This window comes from Pelophylax lessonae (assembly GCF_965119305.1).
Source record: "Pelophylax lessonae genome assembly, chromosome: 4".
In the NCBI taxonomy this organism is placed as follows: domain Eukaryota; kingdom Metazoa; phylum Chordata; class Amphibia; order Anura; family Ranidae; genus Pelophylax; species Pelophylax lessonae.
This window is the reverse complement of record NC_138771.1, coordinates 416754549-416776818: the sequence shown is the minus strand read 5'-3', so window position 1 is coordinate 416776818 and position 22270 is coordinate 416754549. Positions and strand designations below refer to the sequence as shown.

The window sequence follows — 22270 nt, the reverse complement described above, 5'->3', positions numbered from 1 at the left end:
AGTAGGTGAGGCAGTATGAGTGGTATGTAAGGCAGTATGAGGGGTGGGTGAGGCAATATCGGTGGTAAGTGAGGCAGTATGAGGGGTAGGTAAAGCAGTATGAGGAGTAAGTGAGGCAGTATGGGGGTGTAGGTGAGTTGGTATAAGGTGAGAGTAAGACTTGGAGGAAGAGGGGCTCTGGGGAAGGAGGGGAGTAAGTGAATTGATAACTGTATAAAAGTGCAGTTATCCTTAAGTTACATTCATTATTAAAATTTCAATTACAGGATGTTGTTGTAAAACCCACTCGATTTTTATGTCCCTTTTAAACACTGCATTGGTATGACTTTTCACCAATGGTCTACGTCTCAACTACTTATAAAAAAAGGTTTTGTAGCAACTGCAGCAGTTGGTTGAAGCTGGGAATTATGGTGAGAATATCTACACTGGTGGAGTCCTTGGGAGATAAAAAGGCAGAAACCAGTATGTGATTCAACTTGTCAGGAAACATATTGTACATGTAAAATATTGAATTTGTGTGACCTTCAATCTTCAAGCTGGCCACAGAAATGTTGTCTACCAAACTTAAAGTGAGAACTTAGTTCTAGTTTTAAAAAGATTTGGCCATTTAGAGGCAAAACTAAAACCACAGCCCACCAACACCTACATAGGCAGGGCAAAAACATTATGAATAGATTTATGAACCATATATAAGAGTGATAGTCAATTGTCAAGAAACATTTGGCCTTGTAATGTACTGCATATGTAAAAGAGATCAGCTTAACATAAATAATCTTATCAATATGTATATGGGCAGTCATATTCACATTTTTTTATTTTATTTTTTTAATTCAGGCTCTCGTTTCTAGTTTTTGTAATCTTTGAATGCAGTACACTCACTATGCATCTATTAAAGTATTACATAAGAGCTGTTACACAGAAGAATTGCATTTTGCCACTCAGAACTCTATCTAGTGACTAAAAATCTTGGGAAGTACTGTATACTTAATCTTCTCTGTATCTTCTGTAAAAATAGATCAGTATGTAATCACAGCCGGTGAGCCAATGAGGAAAAAGCAGGGGGCGGGGCCGAGCCGCAGCTTTATGTGCCTTATGGAGAGCTGGCTTGGGAGCGAGTGCAGCGAACGGCTTTCTCTGGGGGTATTGCTTAAGGGGGAGGAGCAAGGAGTGCCAGTGGGGAATCCAAAAATAAGAGGATTGAAGCTGCTCTGTGCAAAAGTGAGTACACCCCTCACATTTTTGTAAATATTTTATTCTATCTTTTCATGTGACAACACTGAAGAAATTACACTTTGCTACAATGTAAAGTAGTGAGTGTACAGCTTGTATAACCGTGTAAATTTGCTGTCCCCTCAAAATAAATCAACACACAGCCATTAATGTCTAAACCGCTGGTCACAAAAGTGAGTACAATCCTAAGGGAAAACATCTAAATTGGGCCCAAAGTGTCAATATTTTGTGTGGCCACTATTTTTTTCCAGCACTACCTTAACCCTCTTGGGCATGGAGTTTGCCAGAGCTTCACAGGTTGCCACTGGAGTCCTCTTCCACTCTTTTATGATGACATCACGGAGTTGGTGGATGTTAGAGATCTTGCGCTCCTCCGCCTTCCAGTTGAGGATGCCCCACAGATGCTCAATAGGGTTTAGGTCTGGAGACATGCTTGGCCAGTCCATCACCTTTACCCTCAGCATATATAGCAAGGCAGAGGTCGTCTTGGAGGTGTGTTTGGGGTCGTTATCATGTTGAAATACTGCCCTGCAGCCCAGTATCTGAAGGGAGGGAATCATGCTCTGCTTCAGTATGTCACAGTACATGTTGGCATTCATTATTCCTTCAATGAACTGTAGCTCCCCGGTGCCAGCAGCACTCATACATCCCAAGACCATGACACTCCCACCACCATTCTTGACTGTAGGCAAGACACACTTGTCTTTGTACTCCTCACCTGGTTGCCCCCACACACACTTGACACCATCTGAACCAAATAGGTTTATTTTGGTCTCATCAGACCACAGGACATGGTTCCAGTAATCCATGTCCTTAGCCTGCTTGTCTTCAGCAAATGGTTTGCGGGCTTTCTTGTGCATCATCTTTAGGAGAGGCTTCCTTCTGGGACGACAGCCATACAGACCAATTTGCTACAGTGTTCAGCGTATGGTCTGAGCACTGACAGGCTGACCCCCCATACCTTCAACCTCTGCAGCAATGCTGGCGGCACTTATACGTCTATTTCCCGAAGACATCCTCTGGATATGACGCTGAGCCCGTGCACTTAACTTCTTTGGTCGACCATGACGAGGCCTGTTCTGAATGGAAACTGTCCTGTTAAACCGCTGTATGGTCTTGGCCACCGTGCTGCAGCTCAGTTTCAGGGTCTTGGCAATCCTCTTATAGCCTAGGCCATCTTTATGTAGAGCAACAATTCTTTTTTCAGACCCTCAGAGAGTTCTTTGCCATGAGGTGCCATGTTGAACTTCCAGTGACCAGCATGAGAGTGAGAACGATAAAACCAAATTTAACACACCTGCTCCCCATTCCCATCTGAGACCTTGTAACACTAATGAGTCACATGACACCGGGGAGGGAAAATGGCTAATTGGGCCCAATTTGGACATTTTCACTTAGGGGTGTACTCAATTTTTTTGCCAGCGGTTTAGACATTATTTGTTGTGTGTTGGGTTATTTTGAGGGGACGGCAAATTTACTCTGTTATACAAGCTGTATACTCACTACTTTACATTGTAGCAAAGTGTCATTTCTTCAGTATTATCACATGAAAAAATATTTACAAAAATGTGAGGGGTGTACTCACTTTTGTGAGATACTGTAAGTATAGCATGCTTATTATTTAAAAAAAAAAAAAAAAAACAAGCTTTAACACCACTTTAAACCCTTATTTCAACAACAAAGTAACAGTGCAAGGGATCATATGTTGTTTATAGCATGTGGATAAAATCCCTGTGTGTTTGCTCATGCTAGATCCTGAATCAGAACACTTAATTTGAAATTCCTTTTAGAGTTTCCGATTTTTCATTAATATAAAATACTGATACTCTGACACAGTGTGTACCCATTATGTTAGTTTTGCTATTATTTTTTGAAATTCATTACATTATTTTAAATATGATCATGAACTGGCACGCAACACAAAACTCCTTCATGAAACAAAAATGAAATTAAAAGTTAAGAGGCCAAAAATGCTTGAAAGTTGAATTGCTGTGAAATGAAAATTAAATATAATACATGCAAAATAATAAACAGGTATATCTCTTGTTTATTTGTTATTACTGTGTCCAGTGAAGAATTATTTGATTTACCAAAACCCATAGACTTCCCTGGAACTGAACTTATGCAAATTGTAAATGCAATACGGGAGCCTGAAGCCTTAACATTTTAATGCAGTTGGTGAGTTGCAAATCACTTGCTAATTTGCCAGTCACCAGCTTGTTCTTGGTTCACTACAGAATATTGAAGTTTTGTTAATTTATAAAGTGTCTGAAACTCAAGCTTTTAAAAGTCTTTTCAGTGATAGCATAAACGCTACAAAAATGACATGTCTCAATCTCCACTTAAGGGAAAGATGATTGAGAAAGACGACAAACAGAGGGGGATGCTATTTAAGTAAAATGGTGCAGAAAAATGACAGCACTAGCAGTAAGAAGCAGTATGAGGGCATTGGAGGCAGATCTGGGGAGAAATTCAGGGAGATTCTGCACCCAGATGAGTGGATCAATATTGAGAGACGCTATAGTTTGATGAGAAAGATTCTGAAGCTTAAAAAGAAAGCAATACATAGGGGTACTGGAGACACAGAAGAGCAGCACAGAGAGCCACAGCAAGCATGTGAAAGGAGCAGTACAGAGATCAATACCAGTACGGTGGTTATCAGACATAAGAGGCAGTATAGAGAAGAGTGCTACTGAAGGCAGAAAAGTGGAGAAGTATGGGAGGGCCTGAAAGTGAAAGAAGGGGAACCATAGATTGGGCTGCCGGAGCTGGGTAAATGCAGACCAGGGGGAACACTGGCAGTACGGTGGGGTGAGGCTGTAGGTGCCTGAGATAAACATTTTTGGGGGCTGGAGGTGAAAGAGAGGGGTACATGAGAGAGCACCCCACCCACGTTGCTGTGTTCAAACAATCATATCTTGCAAAAAAAAAAATTCTCTCTGATAGGAACTTTTGAAGAGGAGAGAACTGTGATAATCCAAACACAGAGGTTTCCAGAGGGTTTCACAGCAGTTATCATTACAGTGAAGTTCAAACAGAACTATGCTATGTACCAGGTGGTACACAAACCAGTAGGAGCAGAGCCTGACCCAGAGAGCAGTTCCTTTTATTTGTCCAGTCTGTCTCACAGGGTGGCAGACCAATTGGAATTGTCCCCTCTATTCCATCTTTAACCACCTCAAGACCGGACCCTTACACCCCCTTCCTGCCCAGGCCAGATTTAGTTGTCAGTGCTGTTATACTCTAAAAAAACAATTACGCGGGCATGAAATATTGTGCCCAAATTACATTTTTATCAATTTTTTTTTTTAGACAGATAGGTTTCTTTTGGTGGTATTTAATAACCACTGGGTTTTTCATTTTTTTGCTATAAAAAAAAAAAAACACAAATTTTGAAAAAAAAAAACCTAATTTTTCTTTCTATTTGCAAAAAAATACCCTTTTTTTCATACATTTAGAATTTTGCTTCATTTCTTTGGTAAATATTGGCAAATGATTTAGTCTGTGCAAACGTTATAGAGTCTACAAACTATAATATATATACTGCTCAAAAAATTGAAGGAACACTTTTTAATCAGAGTACAGCATCAAGTCAATTAAACTCCTGGGATATTGCTCTGGTCAGTTAAGTAGCGGAGGGGGTTGTTAAGCAGTTTCAGTTGCTTTGATGTTAATGGAATCAACAACAGGTGCACTAGATGGGAGACAATGAGACAACCCTAAAACAGGAATGGTTTTACAGGTGGAGGCCACTGAAATTTCTTTGCCTACTCAATTTTTCTGACTGTTTTTTGTATTTGGCTAGGGTCAGTGTCACTACTGATAGCATGAGGCGATACCTGGACCCTATAGAGGTTTCACAGGCAGTCCAACTCCTCTAGGATGGCATATCAATATGTGCCATTGCCAGAAGGTTTACTGTGTCTCCCACCATGTTCTCAAGATGGAGGAGATTCAAGGAGACAGGCAGTTACACTAGGAGAGCTGGACAGGGCCGTAGAAGGTCCTTAAACCATAAGCAGGACTGATATCTGTTTGTTTGTTCATGAAGGAACAGGGTGAGCACTGCCAGAGCCCTACAAAATGACCTCCAGCGGGCCACTAGTGTGAATGTCTCTGACCAAACAATAAGAAACAGACTTCATGAGGGTGGCCTGAAGGCCTGATGTCCTCTAGTGGACCCTGTGCTCAATGCCTGCCACCCTGGAGCTCAATTGGCATTTGCCACTGAACACCAGATTTGGCAGATACGCCACTGGCACCCTGTTCTTTTAACAGATGAGAGAAGGTTCACCCTGCTGCCTGTAACATTGTTCAGCACGACCAGTTTGGTGGTGGATCAGTGATGGTCTGTGGAGGCATATCCATAAAGGACACACAGACCTCTACAGGCTAGACAATGGCACCCTGACTGCCATTAGGTATCAGGATGAAATCCTTGGGCTCATTGTCAAACCCTACGCTGGTGCAGTGTTTCCTGGATTCCTCTAGGTCCACGACAATGCCCGGCCTGATGTGGCGAGAGTGTACAGCCAGTTCCTGGAGAATGAAGGAATTGATACCACTGAATGGCTCCCATGCTCACCTGACCTAAATCCAATAGAACACCTCTGGGACATTATGTTTTGGTCCATCCGAAGCCACCAGGCTGCACCTCTGTCTGTTTAGAAGCTCAGTGATGCCCAGATCTGGGAGGAAATACCCCAGGACACCATCCGCCGTCTTATTAGGAGCATACCTCAACGTTGTCAGGGATGCATACAAGCATGTGGAGACCATACAAACTCCTGAGTACCATTTTGAGTTGCTGCAATGAAATTTCAGCAAAATGTACTAGCCTGCTGCATCATTTTTTCACTTTGATTGATTTTTGGGGGTGACTTTGAGTTCTGCCCTCTGTAGGTTGATCATTTTCATTTCCATCAAAGGATGTGGCATCCTTTCATTCCTAAAACATTACCCAGTCCATATCAGTATAGATAGATACCCAGCATGATATTTTTCCCCATTGAGATCTGATGCATTCCTCTAATTTTGAGCAGTGTATATTTAAAAATTGATCAATCCTGATGCACTAACTGCCTATCTAATTTCTTGAGGCCCTAAAATGCCGGTACAATATATAAAATACATATTTTTGGAAAACAGACAGCCTAAGGTATTCAGTAGGAGGCAATTAATTTTCAAAAAAAAGTTTTTACACAAACTTGTCAATTAATATGATATTCTTTAACACACATCATAGGAATATTTAGAATTACACCCCAAAACACATTCTTCTACTCCTCCTGAGTATGGCAATGCATAAAGGGTCCCAAAATCCAAGCAGCATCTTTGGGCTTTCAAGGAGCATAAATTATGCATCTAATTTTCTGACCACCTATCACATTTTTGGAGGCCCTGGAGCACTTGGACAGTAGAAACACTCACAAAATTACCACAAACGACTGGTATGGCAGAGATCAGGAGCACTGTAACTCCTGTGGTGGTGGTGATTAGGGACACTGACTGGCAGCACTGGCCAGGTGTATTGGGGATCAAAGACAATGACTGGATGTACCAACATACAGTGATATCAGACCAACCAGCCATTGTACATGATCACCATCACATCCGTACAATGCCACCATAGAGATACTTTACCTGCTCTGGTGACAATAAAAAAAATATATATATATTTTAATTAGTGCAGTAGTGCAGTACCACCATAGTTGCACTTTACTGATGGAAGGTGGGGTTCTTTCTTTTACACTGCGAAGGCTTAGTACAGTGACAATAATTGTCTACTACTGTATTAGCTGTGATTGGCCACAGGTATCATATGGTACAGGGCCACTGTGATTGGCCCTGTGCCATGTGATCGCTGTGATTGATCACAGTAGTAACCAGTGGCATCATGAATGACAGCCATTGTTTACTATTTTCATGTGATCACTTTGATCACAGGATACCAGGACTGCTGACTGTGGCCCAGTACACCGATCTGTGATCCACTGTACAAAAAGAAACTACCAGTGTACGGGCAGCTTAAAGTTAACTAAAGTCTTGTTTTTTTTTTTTCTTTAAAAATAACAAACATGTTATACTTACCTGCTCTGTGCAGTGGTTTTGCACAGAACAGCCCTGGTCCCTCCCTCCTGTTGAGTGCCTCCTCAGCAAGCAGCTTGCTATGGGGAAGTGATGGCAAACCTTGGCACCCCAGGTGTTTTGGAACTATATTTCCCTTGATGCTCATGCACTATAGCTGAGCATAATGGGAAATATAATTCCAAAACATCTGGGTGCAAAAGGTTTGCCATCACTGCTATAGGGGCACCCGAGCTGCGCTGCAGCTCTGTGTGTCCATTCAGACAGGGAGCTGTGGTTTGAGCCCACCCCCTCTCTCTCTCCTCATTGGCTAACTGACTTTGATTGAAAGTAGCAGGAGCAAATGGCACCACTGCTATGTCTCAGCCAATTAGGAGGGAGAGTCCTGGACAGTCAAGGCACTTGTGCACAACGCTGGATCGAGATGGGGCTCAGGTAAGTATTAGGAGGGCTGAGGGGGGCTGCTGCACACTGAAGGTTTTTTATCCTAATTCATAGAATGCATTAAGATAAAAAAAAAAAAAAAAACCTTCTGCCTTTAGAACCACTTTAAGTGTTGTTAAGGATTAAACAAGGCTTCGTTTACATGTGTCAAACTTGTGTTTCTATGATTTTATATGCCATTAGAGGCCATTTCCAAATGCATAAAATGATTTTCAGTGGTACCATTTAAACAGAGCATTTATTTTAATTTAGTTATCTTCATTTTAGATGCATTTCGAGAAAATACAATTCTAAACAAGGCTAAAACTGCTTTAAAGCAGGAACATATAAACATAGGAACAAAAGATCTGGGAATCACAAAAGTTGTTTATACTTCCCAGATAACAGGTTGTGGGATTCTCCGTCAAAAGATTAATACAGCAGTGCTAGTGTGAATAAGACCTAATTTTGGGGGTTTGGTTAGAGCCTCCTTCCCACAGGTGTGGTGACCCATACAGCATGAATGAGCACATGGTTTATGTAGCTAAGGCTACTTGCTGTACATCCAGCCTATGTTTCTCTATGGGGCATAGCACCATACCAATGAGAACTAAGCTTTACAGTTTAGGTAGAAGTATTAGGGTCAGCCTCAGGGTTTAGGTTGAGATTTGGGGTCAGTACATGGGAGCTGCACTTTTTAACTTTTTTTTTTAACTACTGTTTGAGGCTACATTCACACCTGAGCGTAGGGTTTTCGCGCGTTTTTTACCGCGATTTTACCGCGATTTACAGGCATTTTTACAGGCGTTTTTTGTGCAGGCGTTTTTAGATTGAATAGAGACCAATGGAAAACGCCTGTAATCTGCCCAAAAAGAAGCTCATGTACTTTTTTGAGCGTTGGGCGTTTTGCTCACAGCGTCAAAACGCTCAGATGTGAACAGGGGCCATTGAAATGAATAGGATTTGTCTTGTTGGGCGTTTTGAGAGCTGATCCTAGAGCAGAAAAACTCCCCAAAAACGCCCCAAAACGCCTACATGTGAACGGAGCCTTAAAGACTGTATATCAAAACAAAAAGAAGTGGCACAGAAAACAAGGTACCTGCACTTTTTCCTTGACCGTAGCATATCAGTAGCCAACAAACTTTTTTTTTTTTTACTAATAGCTACTTGTTGTGTAAAAGAAAAAAAACAACACAAACAAACAAACTGAGAGGTATTTCAAATAAAATGAAAATAATGCATCTGAAATGACATTGTCCTTTGATGAACAACATCACAATAAATAGCATGCTTGGGAGATTTGAACCGGAATTCTCTATTGCAATGGTTGTTTGCTTTCTTAAACATTCACTTTTTACTACAGAAGCTGAACAGACATGAACAGACATTAACCACTTCAACACCGGGCACTTTTCTCCCTTCCTGCCCAGGCCAATTTATAGCTTTTAGCGCTGTTGAATTTTGAATGACAATTGAACGGTCTGGAACACTGTAACTAAACCAAATTTATGTAATTTTTTCCCACAAATAGAGCTTTCTTTTGGTGGTATTTAATCACCACAAGGTTTTTTCTTTTTTGCTAAACAAATAAAAAAAGACCGAAAAGTTTGAAAAAAAAAACTTTTTTTGTTTATGTTGTAAAATGTTGTAAATAGATATGTTTTTTCCTGCACTGATGAGGAGGCACTGATGGGGTGGCACTAATAGGCAGCACTGATAGGCGGCACTGATATGCAGTACTGATGGGCACTGATATGTGGCACTGATAGGTAGCACTGATATGCAGCATTGGTGGCCACTGATAGGCGGGACTGATGGGCACTGATAGGCAGCATTGATGGGCACTGATAGGCGGCACTGATGGGCACTGGTAGGCGACACTGGTGGACGCTGATTGGCAAAGATGGGCAGCACTGATGGGCACTGATAGGCGGCACTGGTGGGCAATAATGGGCACTGATGGGCAGCACTGGTAGATGGCAATGATGGGCACTGTTGGGCAGCACTGATGGGGAGGGCACTGGCAGGCAGCACTGATGTGGAGGGCACTGGCGGGCTCCCTGAGCCCTGATTGCCATCCCTGGTGGCCATCCCCGAGATCATGGGTGGGCACCCCTGGTGGCTCTAGTGGCACCCCCCCCAAGGGTCTGCACTGGTAATCAATGCTCTGATTACCAGTGCAGATCCCCCCTGTCAGGAGAGCCGCAGATTGGCTCTCTACTCGTGCCTATTAGGCACAGACTGAGGAAACTCTTCCTATTTACTATGTGACCAGCTGTGATTGGACACAGCTGGTCACATGGTAAAGAGCCTACGTCAGTAGGCTCTTTACCGAGATCGGAGATGCAGTGTGTCAGAGTGACACACCGCACCACCGTTCGCCGCTGGGGCACGCAGAACACATTATCCTGCCGCCGTCATATGACATCCGGTCAGGATAATGTAACCATCTTCCTGCCATCAATTCCCTATTGGGCGGGCGGGAAGTGGTTAAAAAGCAATATTTTATTTTTTTGTGTTGTTTTTTTGTTTTGTGATATTTGCATTTGTATTGTTTAAAAGTCAATAAACATCAATCTCTAAACCAAAAGGTATCTGTTTAGTAAAAAACAAAAAACAAGCAAAGGATCTGAAAAATTCAAGACTGCTTAACCACTTCTGCCCCGCCCACCGCGCATTTACTGCATTTACTGCTCGCTCAGGAGACTGTAGGGGCGAGTGCGTGCCGCTGGCGGCACGCTCCCGCCCCTGCTCGTTACCTGGTGAGCTAGCGCATGTGACCGTGATCTCCCGCAGTAGTGAGAGAAGGACAGGCGGCTGATGTAAACACAGCCATCTGTCATTCTCACTGAAGTGATCACAGAGGCTATGTGATCCTGCTATATAGGATCGCATGTCTTTGTGATTACTTCACAAGCCACGCCCCTCTACAGTTAGAATCACACCCCTAGGGTCACACTTAACCCCTTGATCACCAGTCATGTTAACCCCTTCCTTGCCAGTGTCATTTTTACAGTAACAGTGCATATTTATAGCACTGATTACTGTAGTAATGTCTCTGGTACCCCCAAAAGTGTCAGTTAGGGGTCCAATCTGTCTGCCCCAATGTCGCAGTCCTGCAAAAAAAATCGCAGATCCCCGCCATTACTAGTAAACAAAAAAAACAATAAAAATCACATACATCTTTCCCGTAGTTAGCAAACGCAATAACTTTTGCGCAAACCAATCAAAATATGCTTATTGCAATTTTTTTTACCAAAAATATGTAGCAGAAAGCAAATTGACCTAAAATGTAAAAAAAATTATTTGATTTTTACTTTTTTTTTTGAGAATTTCATATAAAAAAAATGTGAAAAATATTGTTATTTTTTCAAAAATTATTTATAGCGCAAAAAATAAAAGTCGCACAGGTGATCAAATATCACCAAAAAAAAAAAAACTCTATTTGTGGGAAAAAAGGACATAAGTTTTATTTGGGTACAGCGTCGCAGGACCGCGCAATTGTTTGTTAAATTAATGCAGTGCCGAATCGCAAAATATGGCCTGGTCAGGAAGGGGGCAAATCCTTCCAGTCTTAAAGTGGTTAAACCTTTTTTCATTTGTTTGTAACTAGCAACTGTGTCAGTAACACGCTTTCTGTCCTAGGTTGATAACTCTCACTCACTGTATTGTACCTATAGAGGAGCAATGTTGTCTCCCTAGGCTGCTCTCTTGATTGGGACTATAAACCCGTCACCCTGTTCTCATCACCTTTATATAAGGAGCTGAAGTTTTATAGTTAAAAGAAAAAGCCTAGAAAAATGATTTCAAATTTAGTTCAGTACACAAGGATTCCAGATTTTCATCAAAAAACATTTTTGTGTACTTGCAGACAATTTACTTAGCCTGAAAAAAAGAAAATAAATGCAGCAATCACATCAAAGGACAGGTAAACTGCAATACATTAAATGTTTGTTATTGGGTTTAGAAACACTTCCAACTAGGTGGTACTGTGCTCTATAAAAGGTAATAAAGTAAAAGGAATTAACAAATGGAATGTAAAGGCATTACACCAGTCAATATAATACAGACAAAATAGTTGTACTAATGGGCAACAGACTTGTGAAGTAAAGGTTAGACATTCCATTATTACAATCAATGGGCATAATTTAGCCTAATTTGTAAGTTTAGAGTTCTGTTCAATTTTAATCTCCTTTCCCTTGTGGCCTTAAAATTTAAATCTGCATGACATTTCTTCATCATGAGCTTAATTAATCCTCTTGTGTCAGCAGTGATTTGTGTGTAATTGTGTATTTAAAGAGAATGCAAAATGTGGTATGTATTTTCTTAATGTTCAATACAAAAATATTTTTTATTTGTAATCTATTTAAGACAGAAAAGTCAAATTTCACGATTTTCACATTTGACAAATTTATGACAAAAGCTCGGACAAATAAAGACCTAGATAAACACACACATACAGTATATATTTTTTTATAGGAATATTTTGTGAAAATTGGAAGTAGTTGCTTTTTTCAAGGTGGTCCTACAATGGAGTGTTGACGAAGAGTTCTAGTATGTGTTTCTGTTAACCATATAAGTCATTGTAGAGGGATTTCACAAGCATTCCCGATCAATTGCCATCCATTGTTTGTGATAAGTGTTATAGTCCTAAATAAGTGTGTCGTAGGATAGTGTTTGGTGGGCTCCAGCATGCCATTGCCTCTGCATAATTTGGAGTATGAGAGGTGATGATAGTCAATTCTTAGTTGTTTATTAAAAATGTCATAAATTCTTATCAAGGAATCAATATCAAGGAATTGATGTGTTCTGCTGCTTCTTTCCTTTGGGTACCAGGTTAAAGGGTGTCTCTGCTGTCATAAGTGTGGAAATCTGCATATCCTCAAGTTGCTTTTGCCTAGCCATGTATCCAAAAATATTTCTTAAATAAATGAAAAAAGTAAAAAAAAAAAAAAAAAATCATATGAATGCTATACATTTATGATTTCTAGCCATTAGGTAGAGTTCTAGACTCCTTTTTACATTTTTGCAAGGCAAATCTTAACTGTGTTGGAATAAACTCTGATGTTAAAGCTGACCACTGATTGCACCATTTTTTCTTTTTATTCAACCAGCAGGTTGAAAAAAAAAAAAAAAAAAACTGACCCGATTCCCGCAGCCACACATTTGAGGTCAATGGGGGAAGCGTCCTCACTGCGTTATTGTATTCTGATCAGTGCTGAAGCCTATGCCTGCTTTTATCAGAAAGGGCGGTTGAACAGCAGTTAATAGATTGACTGTTGTTTGATCATGGTGGCCACAAATGGATCGAAATTCAGCCAGTCCCTTCTGAAGCTGCCAAATTTCTATCCATGACTTACCAGCTTTACAGAGTGTTGCCAACCAACCTGAAATGCTTACGCTCCCTGCTCTATGTAGACTTTAAATAACGAGAGACAGTTGGAAATGAAACAGCCACTGCTGTACCCTTTTGGAAAGCCAAAATGCTCTTCAAATCCCATTTCATGGGTACATCCTGTATTATATGCTTATTTGTGAACTAAACAGCGTATATATTAATAGTAACGAAATTATATAAAGCAAAAGTATATAGATGTATAATCTTTAAACAAAAATCGAAATTGACTTAAAGTGATAATGGTTTCCCTTTAGTACATATATCTTAACAATTAAAAACAACACCAACTTTAGCTTTAAGGCCACCTTTTTATATAGCTTGGTTGGCAAACTCCACTGTTTAGGACATAAGAGTTTTAATAAAGTGGAGGAGCTGCAATATCAGATTTTGCCATCAGCTGGTAAATTGTGGAGTTGAAGTTTTTAGATCCCACTAAAACCATAATCTATGGGAAAAAGGTCTTCTGACAGATAGATTTCAAACAAACATGTGTACCAATAATTACGTATGACACACACTAACGTTACATGATACATTTAGTATGATTTACATTATATATTTTTGCTCTACTGGTACCTAGGAGAGGTGGGGACAATAGGAGCTTGTTTCATCTGTACATAAGTTCTGAATTTTAAATAGGAAGTCTGATGCAGCATAAAGGTAATGCCAGATTGTTGTTCATAGAAAAGTACAGCTACTATCTAAAGGACAACTTTAGATATTTTGAGAGCATAAATATTGTTGGTTATTTTTACAGTGCTTGTAGTTTTTTTTTTTTTTTTAATGATTACATTTCCATTTATTTGCTACTGTATTTAGGATAGCTGTTTTTTTTTTTTTTTTTTTTAGCATAGCCTGTAAAAAAATCTCTCAGCGGCTTATTGGGATTACTTTGTTTCTGTTTAACAATTGTTGAGATAGGACACTAGCCACTCATGAGTGCACTATTCTCAATGAGTTGACCCAGAAGTTCCAAAACAAATTAACAATTACCATTTTCCTAAATGAAAAAAGGGCTTGTCCCCACCTACTCCCACTTCCTATGCCTAATATATACAGTATATACCAGTGATGGTGAACCTTGGCACCCCAGATGTTTTGGAACTACATTTCCCATGATGATTATGCACTTTGCAGTGTAGTTGAGCATCATGGGAAATGTAGTTCCAAAAATCTGGGGTACCAAGGTTTGTCATCACTAGTATATACAGTTATATTGGTTGTATGTGATCATGAAATATTCTAGCATGTGTTTAAATATAACACAAGTTTTATGTGAGACCAAAAGTTCTTGTAGACCATGAATGATGTAATATTGTAACTGATCAGACAGATCACACACAGAATAGAACACTGGTCAACAAAAAGACATTTTGGAAGAAAAAAAGGGACACCAGAAAAAGCATAATATATGCACTCTGATGTACTTATACCTGAAGAGAAATTATCCAGAACAGTATAACAATTTTAATCAACATTGGGAAAATGCATATTAGTAATGCAAAAATGGTGTTAGAGTCAATTTAAAGCTATGATAGCCCATAATCATGCAGATGATCATACATACTCATGACTGAATGCTTTGTAAGCACATACATTTTTGATAAGTAATGCTTTTACCACTCCGAAATGGAAGACCATGCAATCCAGTAGAAGTATGTATTACAGACTGACCTTAGACCATACAGCACGGTACCATCAGGATGCAAGCGAATCATTCTGTTCTTGACTGTAACACCGTGAACAAAAGACTTCTTGTCATTTAGAAAGTATGTATCAGGAACCCACAGCTGATCTGCCACTCTATTGTCCAAGGTCAAATTTAAAGGAATCACAGAATATGAAAGCCTTTTATCCCTCCATGCCTGCTGAAAGTACATTGTCAGTGTATAGTCCTGAAAGAAGGGGAGAGAAAAACGGACAATGAGTAATTTCAATAAAATGGATCTATTGAGCATCTGAATACATCGTTTTCAGTATTATTTCACAGCTAGAATCACACTTTATAATTTATTACAACGCACAAATGACTGGACAAATTATCTGGATTATAAAATATTTTAGCTTTTTTTTTTTTAATAAAGTGAATCTGTCTGTGAACATTTGGGAGATAACTCAGGGGGAGCTGACAGTAATAAATTCTGTTTTTACAATCATGTTTTAATTATCACATTAATAATTACTGTAACAGGCACAAATTTTAATACACAGAGAAATGAATAATCATCCTATTCTACCTGCCTATCAATAAATGCAGAATGAATTTGCATATAACCTTAGCAATAAGGAAACCTCATATTACCAGGCAAAGTGGGAAGTAAAATAAAAGATATATATTGGGACGCATGCACAGCTTCTAATGATGGCGGACGTGTAATCGGCAAGCTCCTGTCCCCGCCGTCCTTCCGAGACTTCCGCCGCACGATCTGCAGTCGCTACAGCCACAGGAGTCATTGCCTTACTTCACCGATACTGCTGGGCATCCCATAGTGAAAATCAGACGACAAATGCCGGCCTCTCCACCCACCACAGAGCTGCAGCCTTCCCAGACCCAGGATCACTTCCTGTGTAGGCCTGCATCCCCGGCCTCGAGTATGCAGGACGACCCGCCAGATCCGCTCGCGGCTGATGGAAGCGCTCTCCTTGCCATCTCCTCCACTCCTTCGGCTGGGATGACCACCCCTCTGACAGTGGAGGTCCTGGATGTCAAATTACAGACCCTCTTGCAAAACTCAACACATAATATCACCCAAGAAATGGGGAAAATTGCCCAGGAACTGCGAGGAGAGATTACTCAACTGGGTGAACATACTGACAACCTTATAAAGTATGTACATGTATTGGAGGAGGATAACGCAGCTTTAAAACATACGGTCTCCCAATTTTAAATGCATCAAGAAGACCTAGAAAATAGGGAACGCCATCAAAATCTGAGGATCCGAGGAGTACCCGAATCAGTTGGAGACCATGAGAATCGCCCCTACCTTCTGAGCCTTTTCAACACTATAGCCCCTCTTATTCCTGATATTGACTGTTGCTTAGACTGAGCCCACAGATCTTTGGCTCCTAAACCCCCTAGCAGGAGCCAACCCCAGAGATACCACAGTACGATTCCATTACTATGACAGTAAAGAAGCTCTCACAATGGCCACTCGCAACAAAACCAGGCTGGAATTTAAGGGAACCAAGATACAAATCTTCAACAATTTATCGCCTATATCAACACTTGCTAAACTCTAAAGTTTCCATCCAATAACCTCCCATTTACAGAATCACCAGCTTACTTATAGCTGGGGCTTTCCCTTTCGCCTATCTGCATCTCAAAATGGTATCCAACATTCCATGCGGGACCTTCAGGAATGCAAAGCCTTCCTTGGTAACCTGGGTTTTCCACCTCTCCCAGAAGAAGACCCCGACTCGGAAAAGGCAGCAGAAGTCCTTTTCTATACCTCACCATCCTTCCTCTTATTTTCTACACCCCACCCAAAGATACCTCCTGGACCTGCTCATCTCTCCTTGTCCTTGGCCACTTGGCGCCGACACCACGTTATGATTTCCCTACTAACAAAAGTCTTCCCACAATCCTAGGATGATTTTATAACTTTCGTTCCAGTTCACTGTTAAATTTTTTTATTGCTGATCCTTTTTGGCGGAAGACGGTGGAGACCCTCCCTGCCAGATTTGGAGGTCTCCATACTTCCCTTCCTAATCCTCGGCTTTGTCCTTGGATTTCTGTGTGGTTCCACCTCACAGGTTATTATCTTTTGTTCTTGTTTTTCAGCCAGGTCTCTTTTTGACCTGAACTTCCCTTTTTGTCTGAACTACTTGGACACATTGGCAATAATGTCCTTTATTGCTGCTGTTTCTTTTTTTTTTTTTCTCCCTTTTTTACACACCATGGGCCTTTTCGGCCTCTTTATACATTCTGTGCTAGATACGTTGTATTAATATTGTTCTGTAATGGCTTTAAGTATTCTTACCTGTAATGTAAAGGGTTTAAACTCTTTTCAAAAGAGATGGTTAGCACTGAAAGAAATAAAATCTTCTGCAACTGATATAATCTTAGTCCAGGAGACTCATTTCTGTGCAGGGGGCTCCTTTAAATTTGCAGCTAAACATTTTCCCACTTCTTTTACTGCCCCAGACCCCTAGGGGAAGGCAGGAGTAGCAATTTTGATTAAATGCTCTTGTCCCTTACAAATTGAATCCTCTTATGCGGACCCCCATGGCAGATTTGTTTTTCTGGACTTGGATTTTTTGATGTGCTCATTTACTTTAATTATTGTTTATGCTCCTAATTCAGGTTAAATTCAATTTCTCACAGATGTGTTGGAGAGCTTAGGGAAATTTTCCCAACCTTTCATGATTATAGGAGGGGACTTCAATCTGACCATGTCCCCTAGAAAAACAGATGTTTGCTATTTCCATCTACCCCCTCAGTCAAAGTTAAGCGTTTGTCAGCTTCTTTTCATAAACTTATTAGAGCACATAATCTTTTAGACATATGAAGTATTAAACACCCTACCCACAAACAATTCACATTTTATTCCCCCCCCCCCCACACAAATTATACTCTAGACTGGATCATTTCTTTGTGACATCTCCACCATTGCCATCTATTCCTAAATCGGAGATCAACCTCATTACCTGGTTTGATCATTCCCCCATCCAATTCGATATTGTCCTTTTTTTACCCCTTCTACTAAGACATGTCACTGGCACCTTAATGATTCCCTCCTTCAAAATCCTACTATTAGAGACAAACTTTCTTAAGATCTTTCTGAGTTTTTCCAGTTGAATGAGAACACTGTAATGGCGGTCTCCACCCTATGTGAAGAGCACAAGGAGTACTTAAGAGACCAGTGTATTTCTGCTGGCTCTCGTCTGAAAAAAGACACTGCTCTCCAGCGGTCCCATCTTCTTTCCGAAAAAAGGAAAGTTTACTACTCATTTCCTCTACGGTGGCTCGCCTGCACATGGTCACTTCTCTGCGGAACTGTTTAAAAACTCTTGACATGAATAAAATTGCTAAGTCTCTCCTATGGGCTAAGCAGAAATGTTATGAATACCCTAATAAGCCCCATAGGATGCTGGTAAATAGACTCAAACCTTGCCCATTCCACTCCTTCCCTGACTTGCTTATGCAACCTGATGGATCTCCTACCTACTGCCCACAAAATATGACAAAAGTATTTGGGGAATTCTACCATAAATTATACAATTGTTTTAACTGACCCCAAATACCTTTTTTTTCACAAGCTTAATGTGATTCTTTCTTTGACTCTTTACAGCTACCTAAGCTATCTCAAAACCACCTTTCCACATTAAATGCTCCCATCACCCTAGAAGAAATAACTGCCGTTGGTAAAGACTTACCCTCTCACAAATCTCCTAGCCCAGATGGACTACCATATTCCTACTACAAAACGGTCCTCCCGATTCTAGGTCCTTATCTAATACGCGTATTTACCTCCTTGATGAAAGGTAATGTCCCTCATCCCCAGTCTTCACATGCTCATATTACAGTTATCCCGAAGCCTGGAAAAATGCCATCCCTTCCTGGCAATTACAGACTCATAGACCTTCTTAACTCTGATTACAAAATATTTACCAAAATTTTAGCTAATAGACTTACCCACATGCTCCCTAAACTTAAACATTAAGACCAGGTGGGTTTTGTACCTACCAGACATTCCAGAGATAACACGAGAAGCACCGTTGACCTTATAGATATGCTTAACAGGACCACTCGCCCAGCCCTTATCCTGAGTTTAGATGCTCAGAAAGCCTTCAACAGGCTCAGTTGGCCTTACATGTTTGCCACCCTTTCACATTACAGATTTAGTGGTCCATTTATCAAAGCCCTTCATGCTCTACACTCCCATCCCACTTCTAGGGTTCAGTTGTCCTCTTTTCTGTCACCATCATTCTCCCTAAGCAATGGTACCAGACATGGTTGTCCCCTGTCTCCTTTGCTTTTCATCTTATGTCTAGAACCTTTAGCCAAGGCTATTCACTCACATTCGGACATCAAGGGTTTTTATTTGTTACGGCAGAGGAAGTATAAACTGTCCCTCTTTGTGGACGATATCCTTTAAACTCTGACTAGTCCCCACACTTCCCTCCCAATTCTTCATGACTTATTGAGGACCTTTGGTTTACTTTCAGGCTACAAGACCAACACAGCCAAGACAGAAGCCATACCCATAAATATTTCCCCCTCACTTCTTGCCACTCTACAGAAAATCTTCCATTACCACTCGTGCCTTTTCTCTCTCAAATACCTAGGAATACACTTAACCGCCTCCTACCCTATTCTTTATAAAGCCAACTACCCTCCCTATTTAAGGAAATTATTCATCTTCTGCAGCAATGGGATATCTATCCCTTGTCTCTCCTGGGGAGGATTAATTTTCTTAAGATATTGATACTTCCAAAACTTTTATAATATTTTGAAACTCTTCCTGTCAATATCCCAATGATGCAGCTTAAACACCTTCAAAGATCCTTTTTAAAATTTATTTGGCATAACAAGTCTCATTGCTTTGCGAGCTCTATAGTATTTGCCCCCCAAATCCCAAAGAGGGCTGGATGCCCCAGACATCATTAAATACTACTATGCCACACACCTCAGAGCAGTTACAGCTTGGTCAATTTGCTTTGTGTCCAGTGGATGGTCAGAGATAGAACTAAGTATTACCGGCCCTGTACATCCCTGGGCTATGCTTTGGTCAGATTTGAGTTCATCTATGACACAACTAAAAAGCTTATGCCTGGGTCCAATGTTATTTACTCTCTCTCTATGGAAGAAATGTTCTCAGAGGTTCTCTCTCTCTTCTCCATGTCCACCTCTACTGAACATGCTATTCAGTTCTGATATTCCAGACAGTCTATCCTATAGCAGTATCTTCGCAATATGATACATCCTCTAACCCTCAAACAACTATCGTTTGCTGAACTCCATCATAAATATCAGATCCCTAAACATCTTTTTTTTTTCTTTTTCTCCAAATTAAGCATATCTTCTTTTCCAAATCCACATCCCTCACTTTGAATAAACCTACCACATTTGAATTTCCCCTAGATCCTGTCCACGTTTTGTTAGGTCTCCCTGATTCGGGTATCCCCAAGTATGCCAACAAATTGGTTGCATTTATCTTATTAGCTGCGAAGAGGGTTATAATTCATTGTTGGTTGTCCCCTAAACCTCCCACACACTCCCAATTGTTACAAACCATAGCCCAGATATATAGAATGGAACGCCTGACAGCAATTGTACACGACTCTCTACCCCAATTTTTGAAAGTTTGGAATTTATGGGTTGATTCTCAGTTTAATTTGGAATCAACCTCTCAATCCTCGAGTTAGCCAATTTTCCTCTCTAACCTTTACTGTTTTTGGTTGCCTATACACTTATGTGTTACACCCCCCTCTATACCCTGGTGTGTCTTCCCTGGTGTGTCCTATTTGCTTTAGTCTATTTAAAGTAAACCTGTCAAGAAAAAAAAACATCTAAATAAACATATTCATACTGTGAAGACCTGTCTCCAGTACTTTCTGACAGCCTATCCCAGTGCAATGACAGGCCCTTGGGAAAATGTGGGAGAGCAGTTGGAAGTCCTTTAGAGCAATCTAAAAAGTGTTAAATATCACAGTGTAGAACGAAAAGCTACTGGGTGGAGGAAGCACATCATACTTGCACATTATGGTACAATTACCTTACAAGTGTGTCCTCCCCCAGTATTGACTGATTCATGCTGTCACTGATCTGCAACCCCCCAGCCACCAGTTCCTCCTATGCTGCTTCCTTTGGGTCCCTTGTTATCCTTTGTATATTTGGCAGCACCTTAAGTGTATCTCCCACACATATGCATAGGAGTTTCATTGTACCTAGCACCCAGCTCTATTTGGGAAAGAGCCAGGAGTATACACTACATTAAACTATATGTGCTGTAAAGTGTACATAGAAAATAAAAACATTTCTAGGGATAAAAGCAGACATTTTCATCTGAAGATACTTTTCTTCTGCTAAAAACACCCTACGTTGTAGCAATGTTTTATATTAAGAGTTAGCTCCACTATTTACTATATTCTTATGATCGCTGTGTATAGAATACAGTGGAATGCTAGACAACAGTAGGGAAAACCTTCTTAACACAGAACACAGTAGTACAAATGCTGAGTTTTTTTTTTAGCTCTGCCCCTAGATACTAAACTTCAAATATCAGCATCATATCATCTATTTATCCACTTCCATACAGTTTTCAACTCCTGATAAAAAGGGAATGGCAAACACCTCCCTAAGATCTCATCTTTTTATTTTGACATGATATCAAATAACTAAACACCTATCTGGTGTCTAGGATGGTTATTATGGTGCTTTAATTGCATCTTTAATGAGTAACAAAAACCTAGTAGAGTTGCAATGCTTTTCCAAACTAAAAGGGTACTATGCTTCATTATATGTGTGCCCCAATTTAAGAGATTTTTGGATTAACTTGCTGTTATACAAAAATTCAAACTTCCTTCTGAAAGATGTATCCGTAATCTGTTTATCTGTATCCATAAATTATTTTTAGAGACACTGGAATCAGACACAAAAATACCCTATTAGAGAAGCTATTTTTTTCTTTTGCATTCATACTGGATACTAGCATTTATAGGTACAGTTGATACAGGGAATATCCTCCTGGGGGATCAGGAAGAAATTATTTCCTCCGCTGGAGCAAATAAAACATGCTTTGCTAGGTTTTTTTGTCTTCTTCTGGATCAACTTTGGGTATAGGATTGTGTATATAAGTTTGTATAATTTTTTCCCCCTTTTATTGGTTGAACTAGATGGACTTGTGTCCTTTTTCAACCAGACTAACTATGTATGCATTCATACTTCTAATGTGACAAACCCAACACGCATTATGCAATCGTTCAACAACCAGGAAAATACCACTTTGTCTAGACCTCACTCCTACATAGGGATGGGCGAACAGTGCGGGCCGAGCGTGAGTTCGGGCTGAACATTTGCTTGTTTGGCCATTCACCGAACACCTGAATTTGCAAGGTGTTCGCACAACGAACACCCTGCATTGCTGCGCCCTAATTGAGCAAAGTTCTGTCAGAACTTAGCTTTTTACC

General features: G+C 40.4%; 1 protein-coding gene across 1 annotated transcript in view; it reads right to left on the bottom strand.

The window, feature by feature from the left end:
• Nucleotides 1-22270, bottom strand: part of GABRB2 (gamma-aminobutyric acid type A receptor subunit beta2) — a 672214-nt gene that overhangs the window by 355454 nt on the left and 294490 nt on the right. The window contains exon 4 of the mRNA XM_082254879.1: nt 14813-15033. Within this exon, the coding sequence (XP_082111005.1) occupies nt 14813-15033 (221 nt within the window). The remainder of the gene's footprint in view (nt 1-14812; nt 15034-22270) is intronic.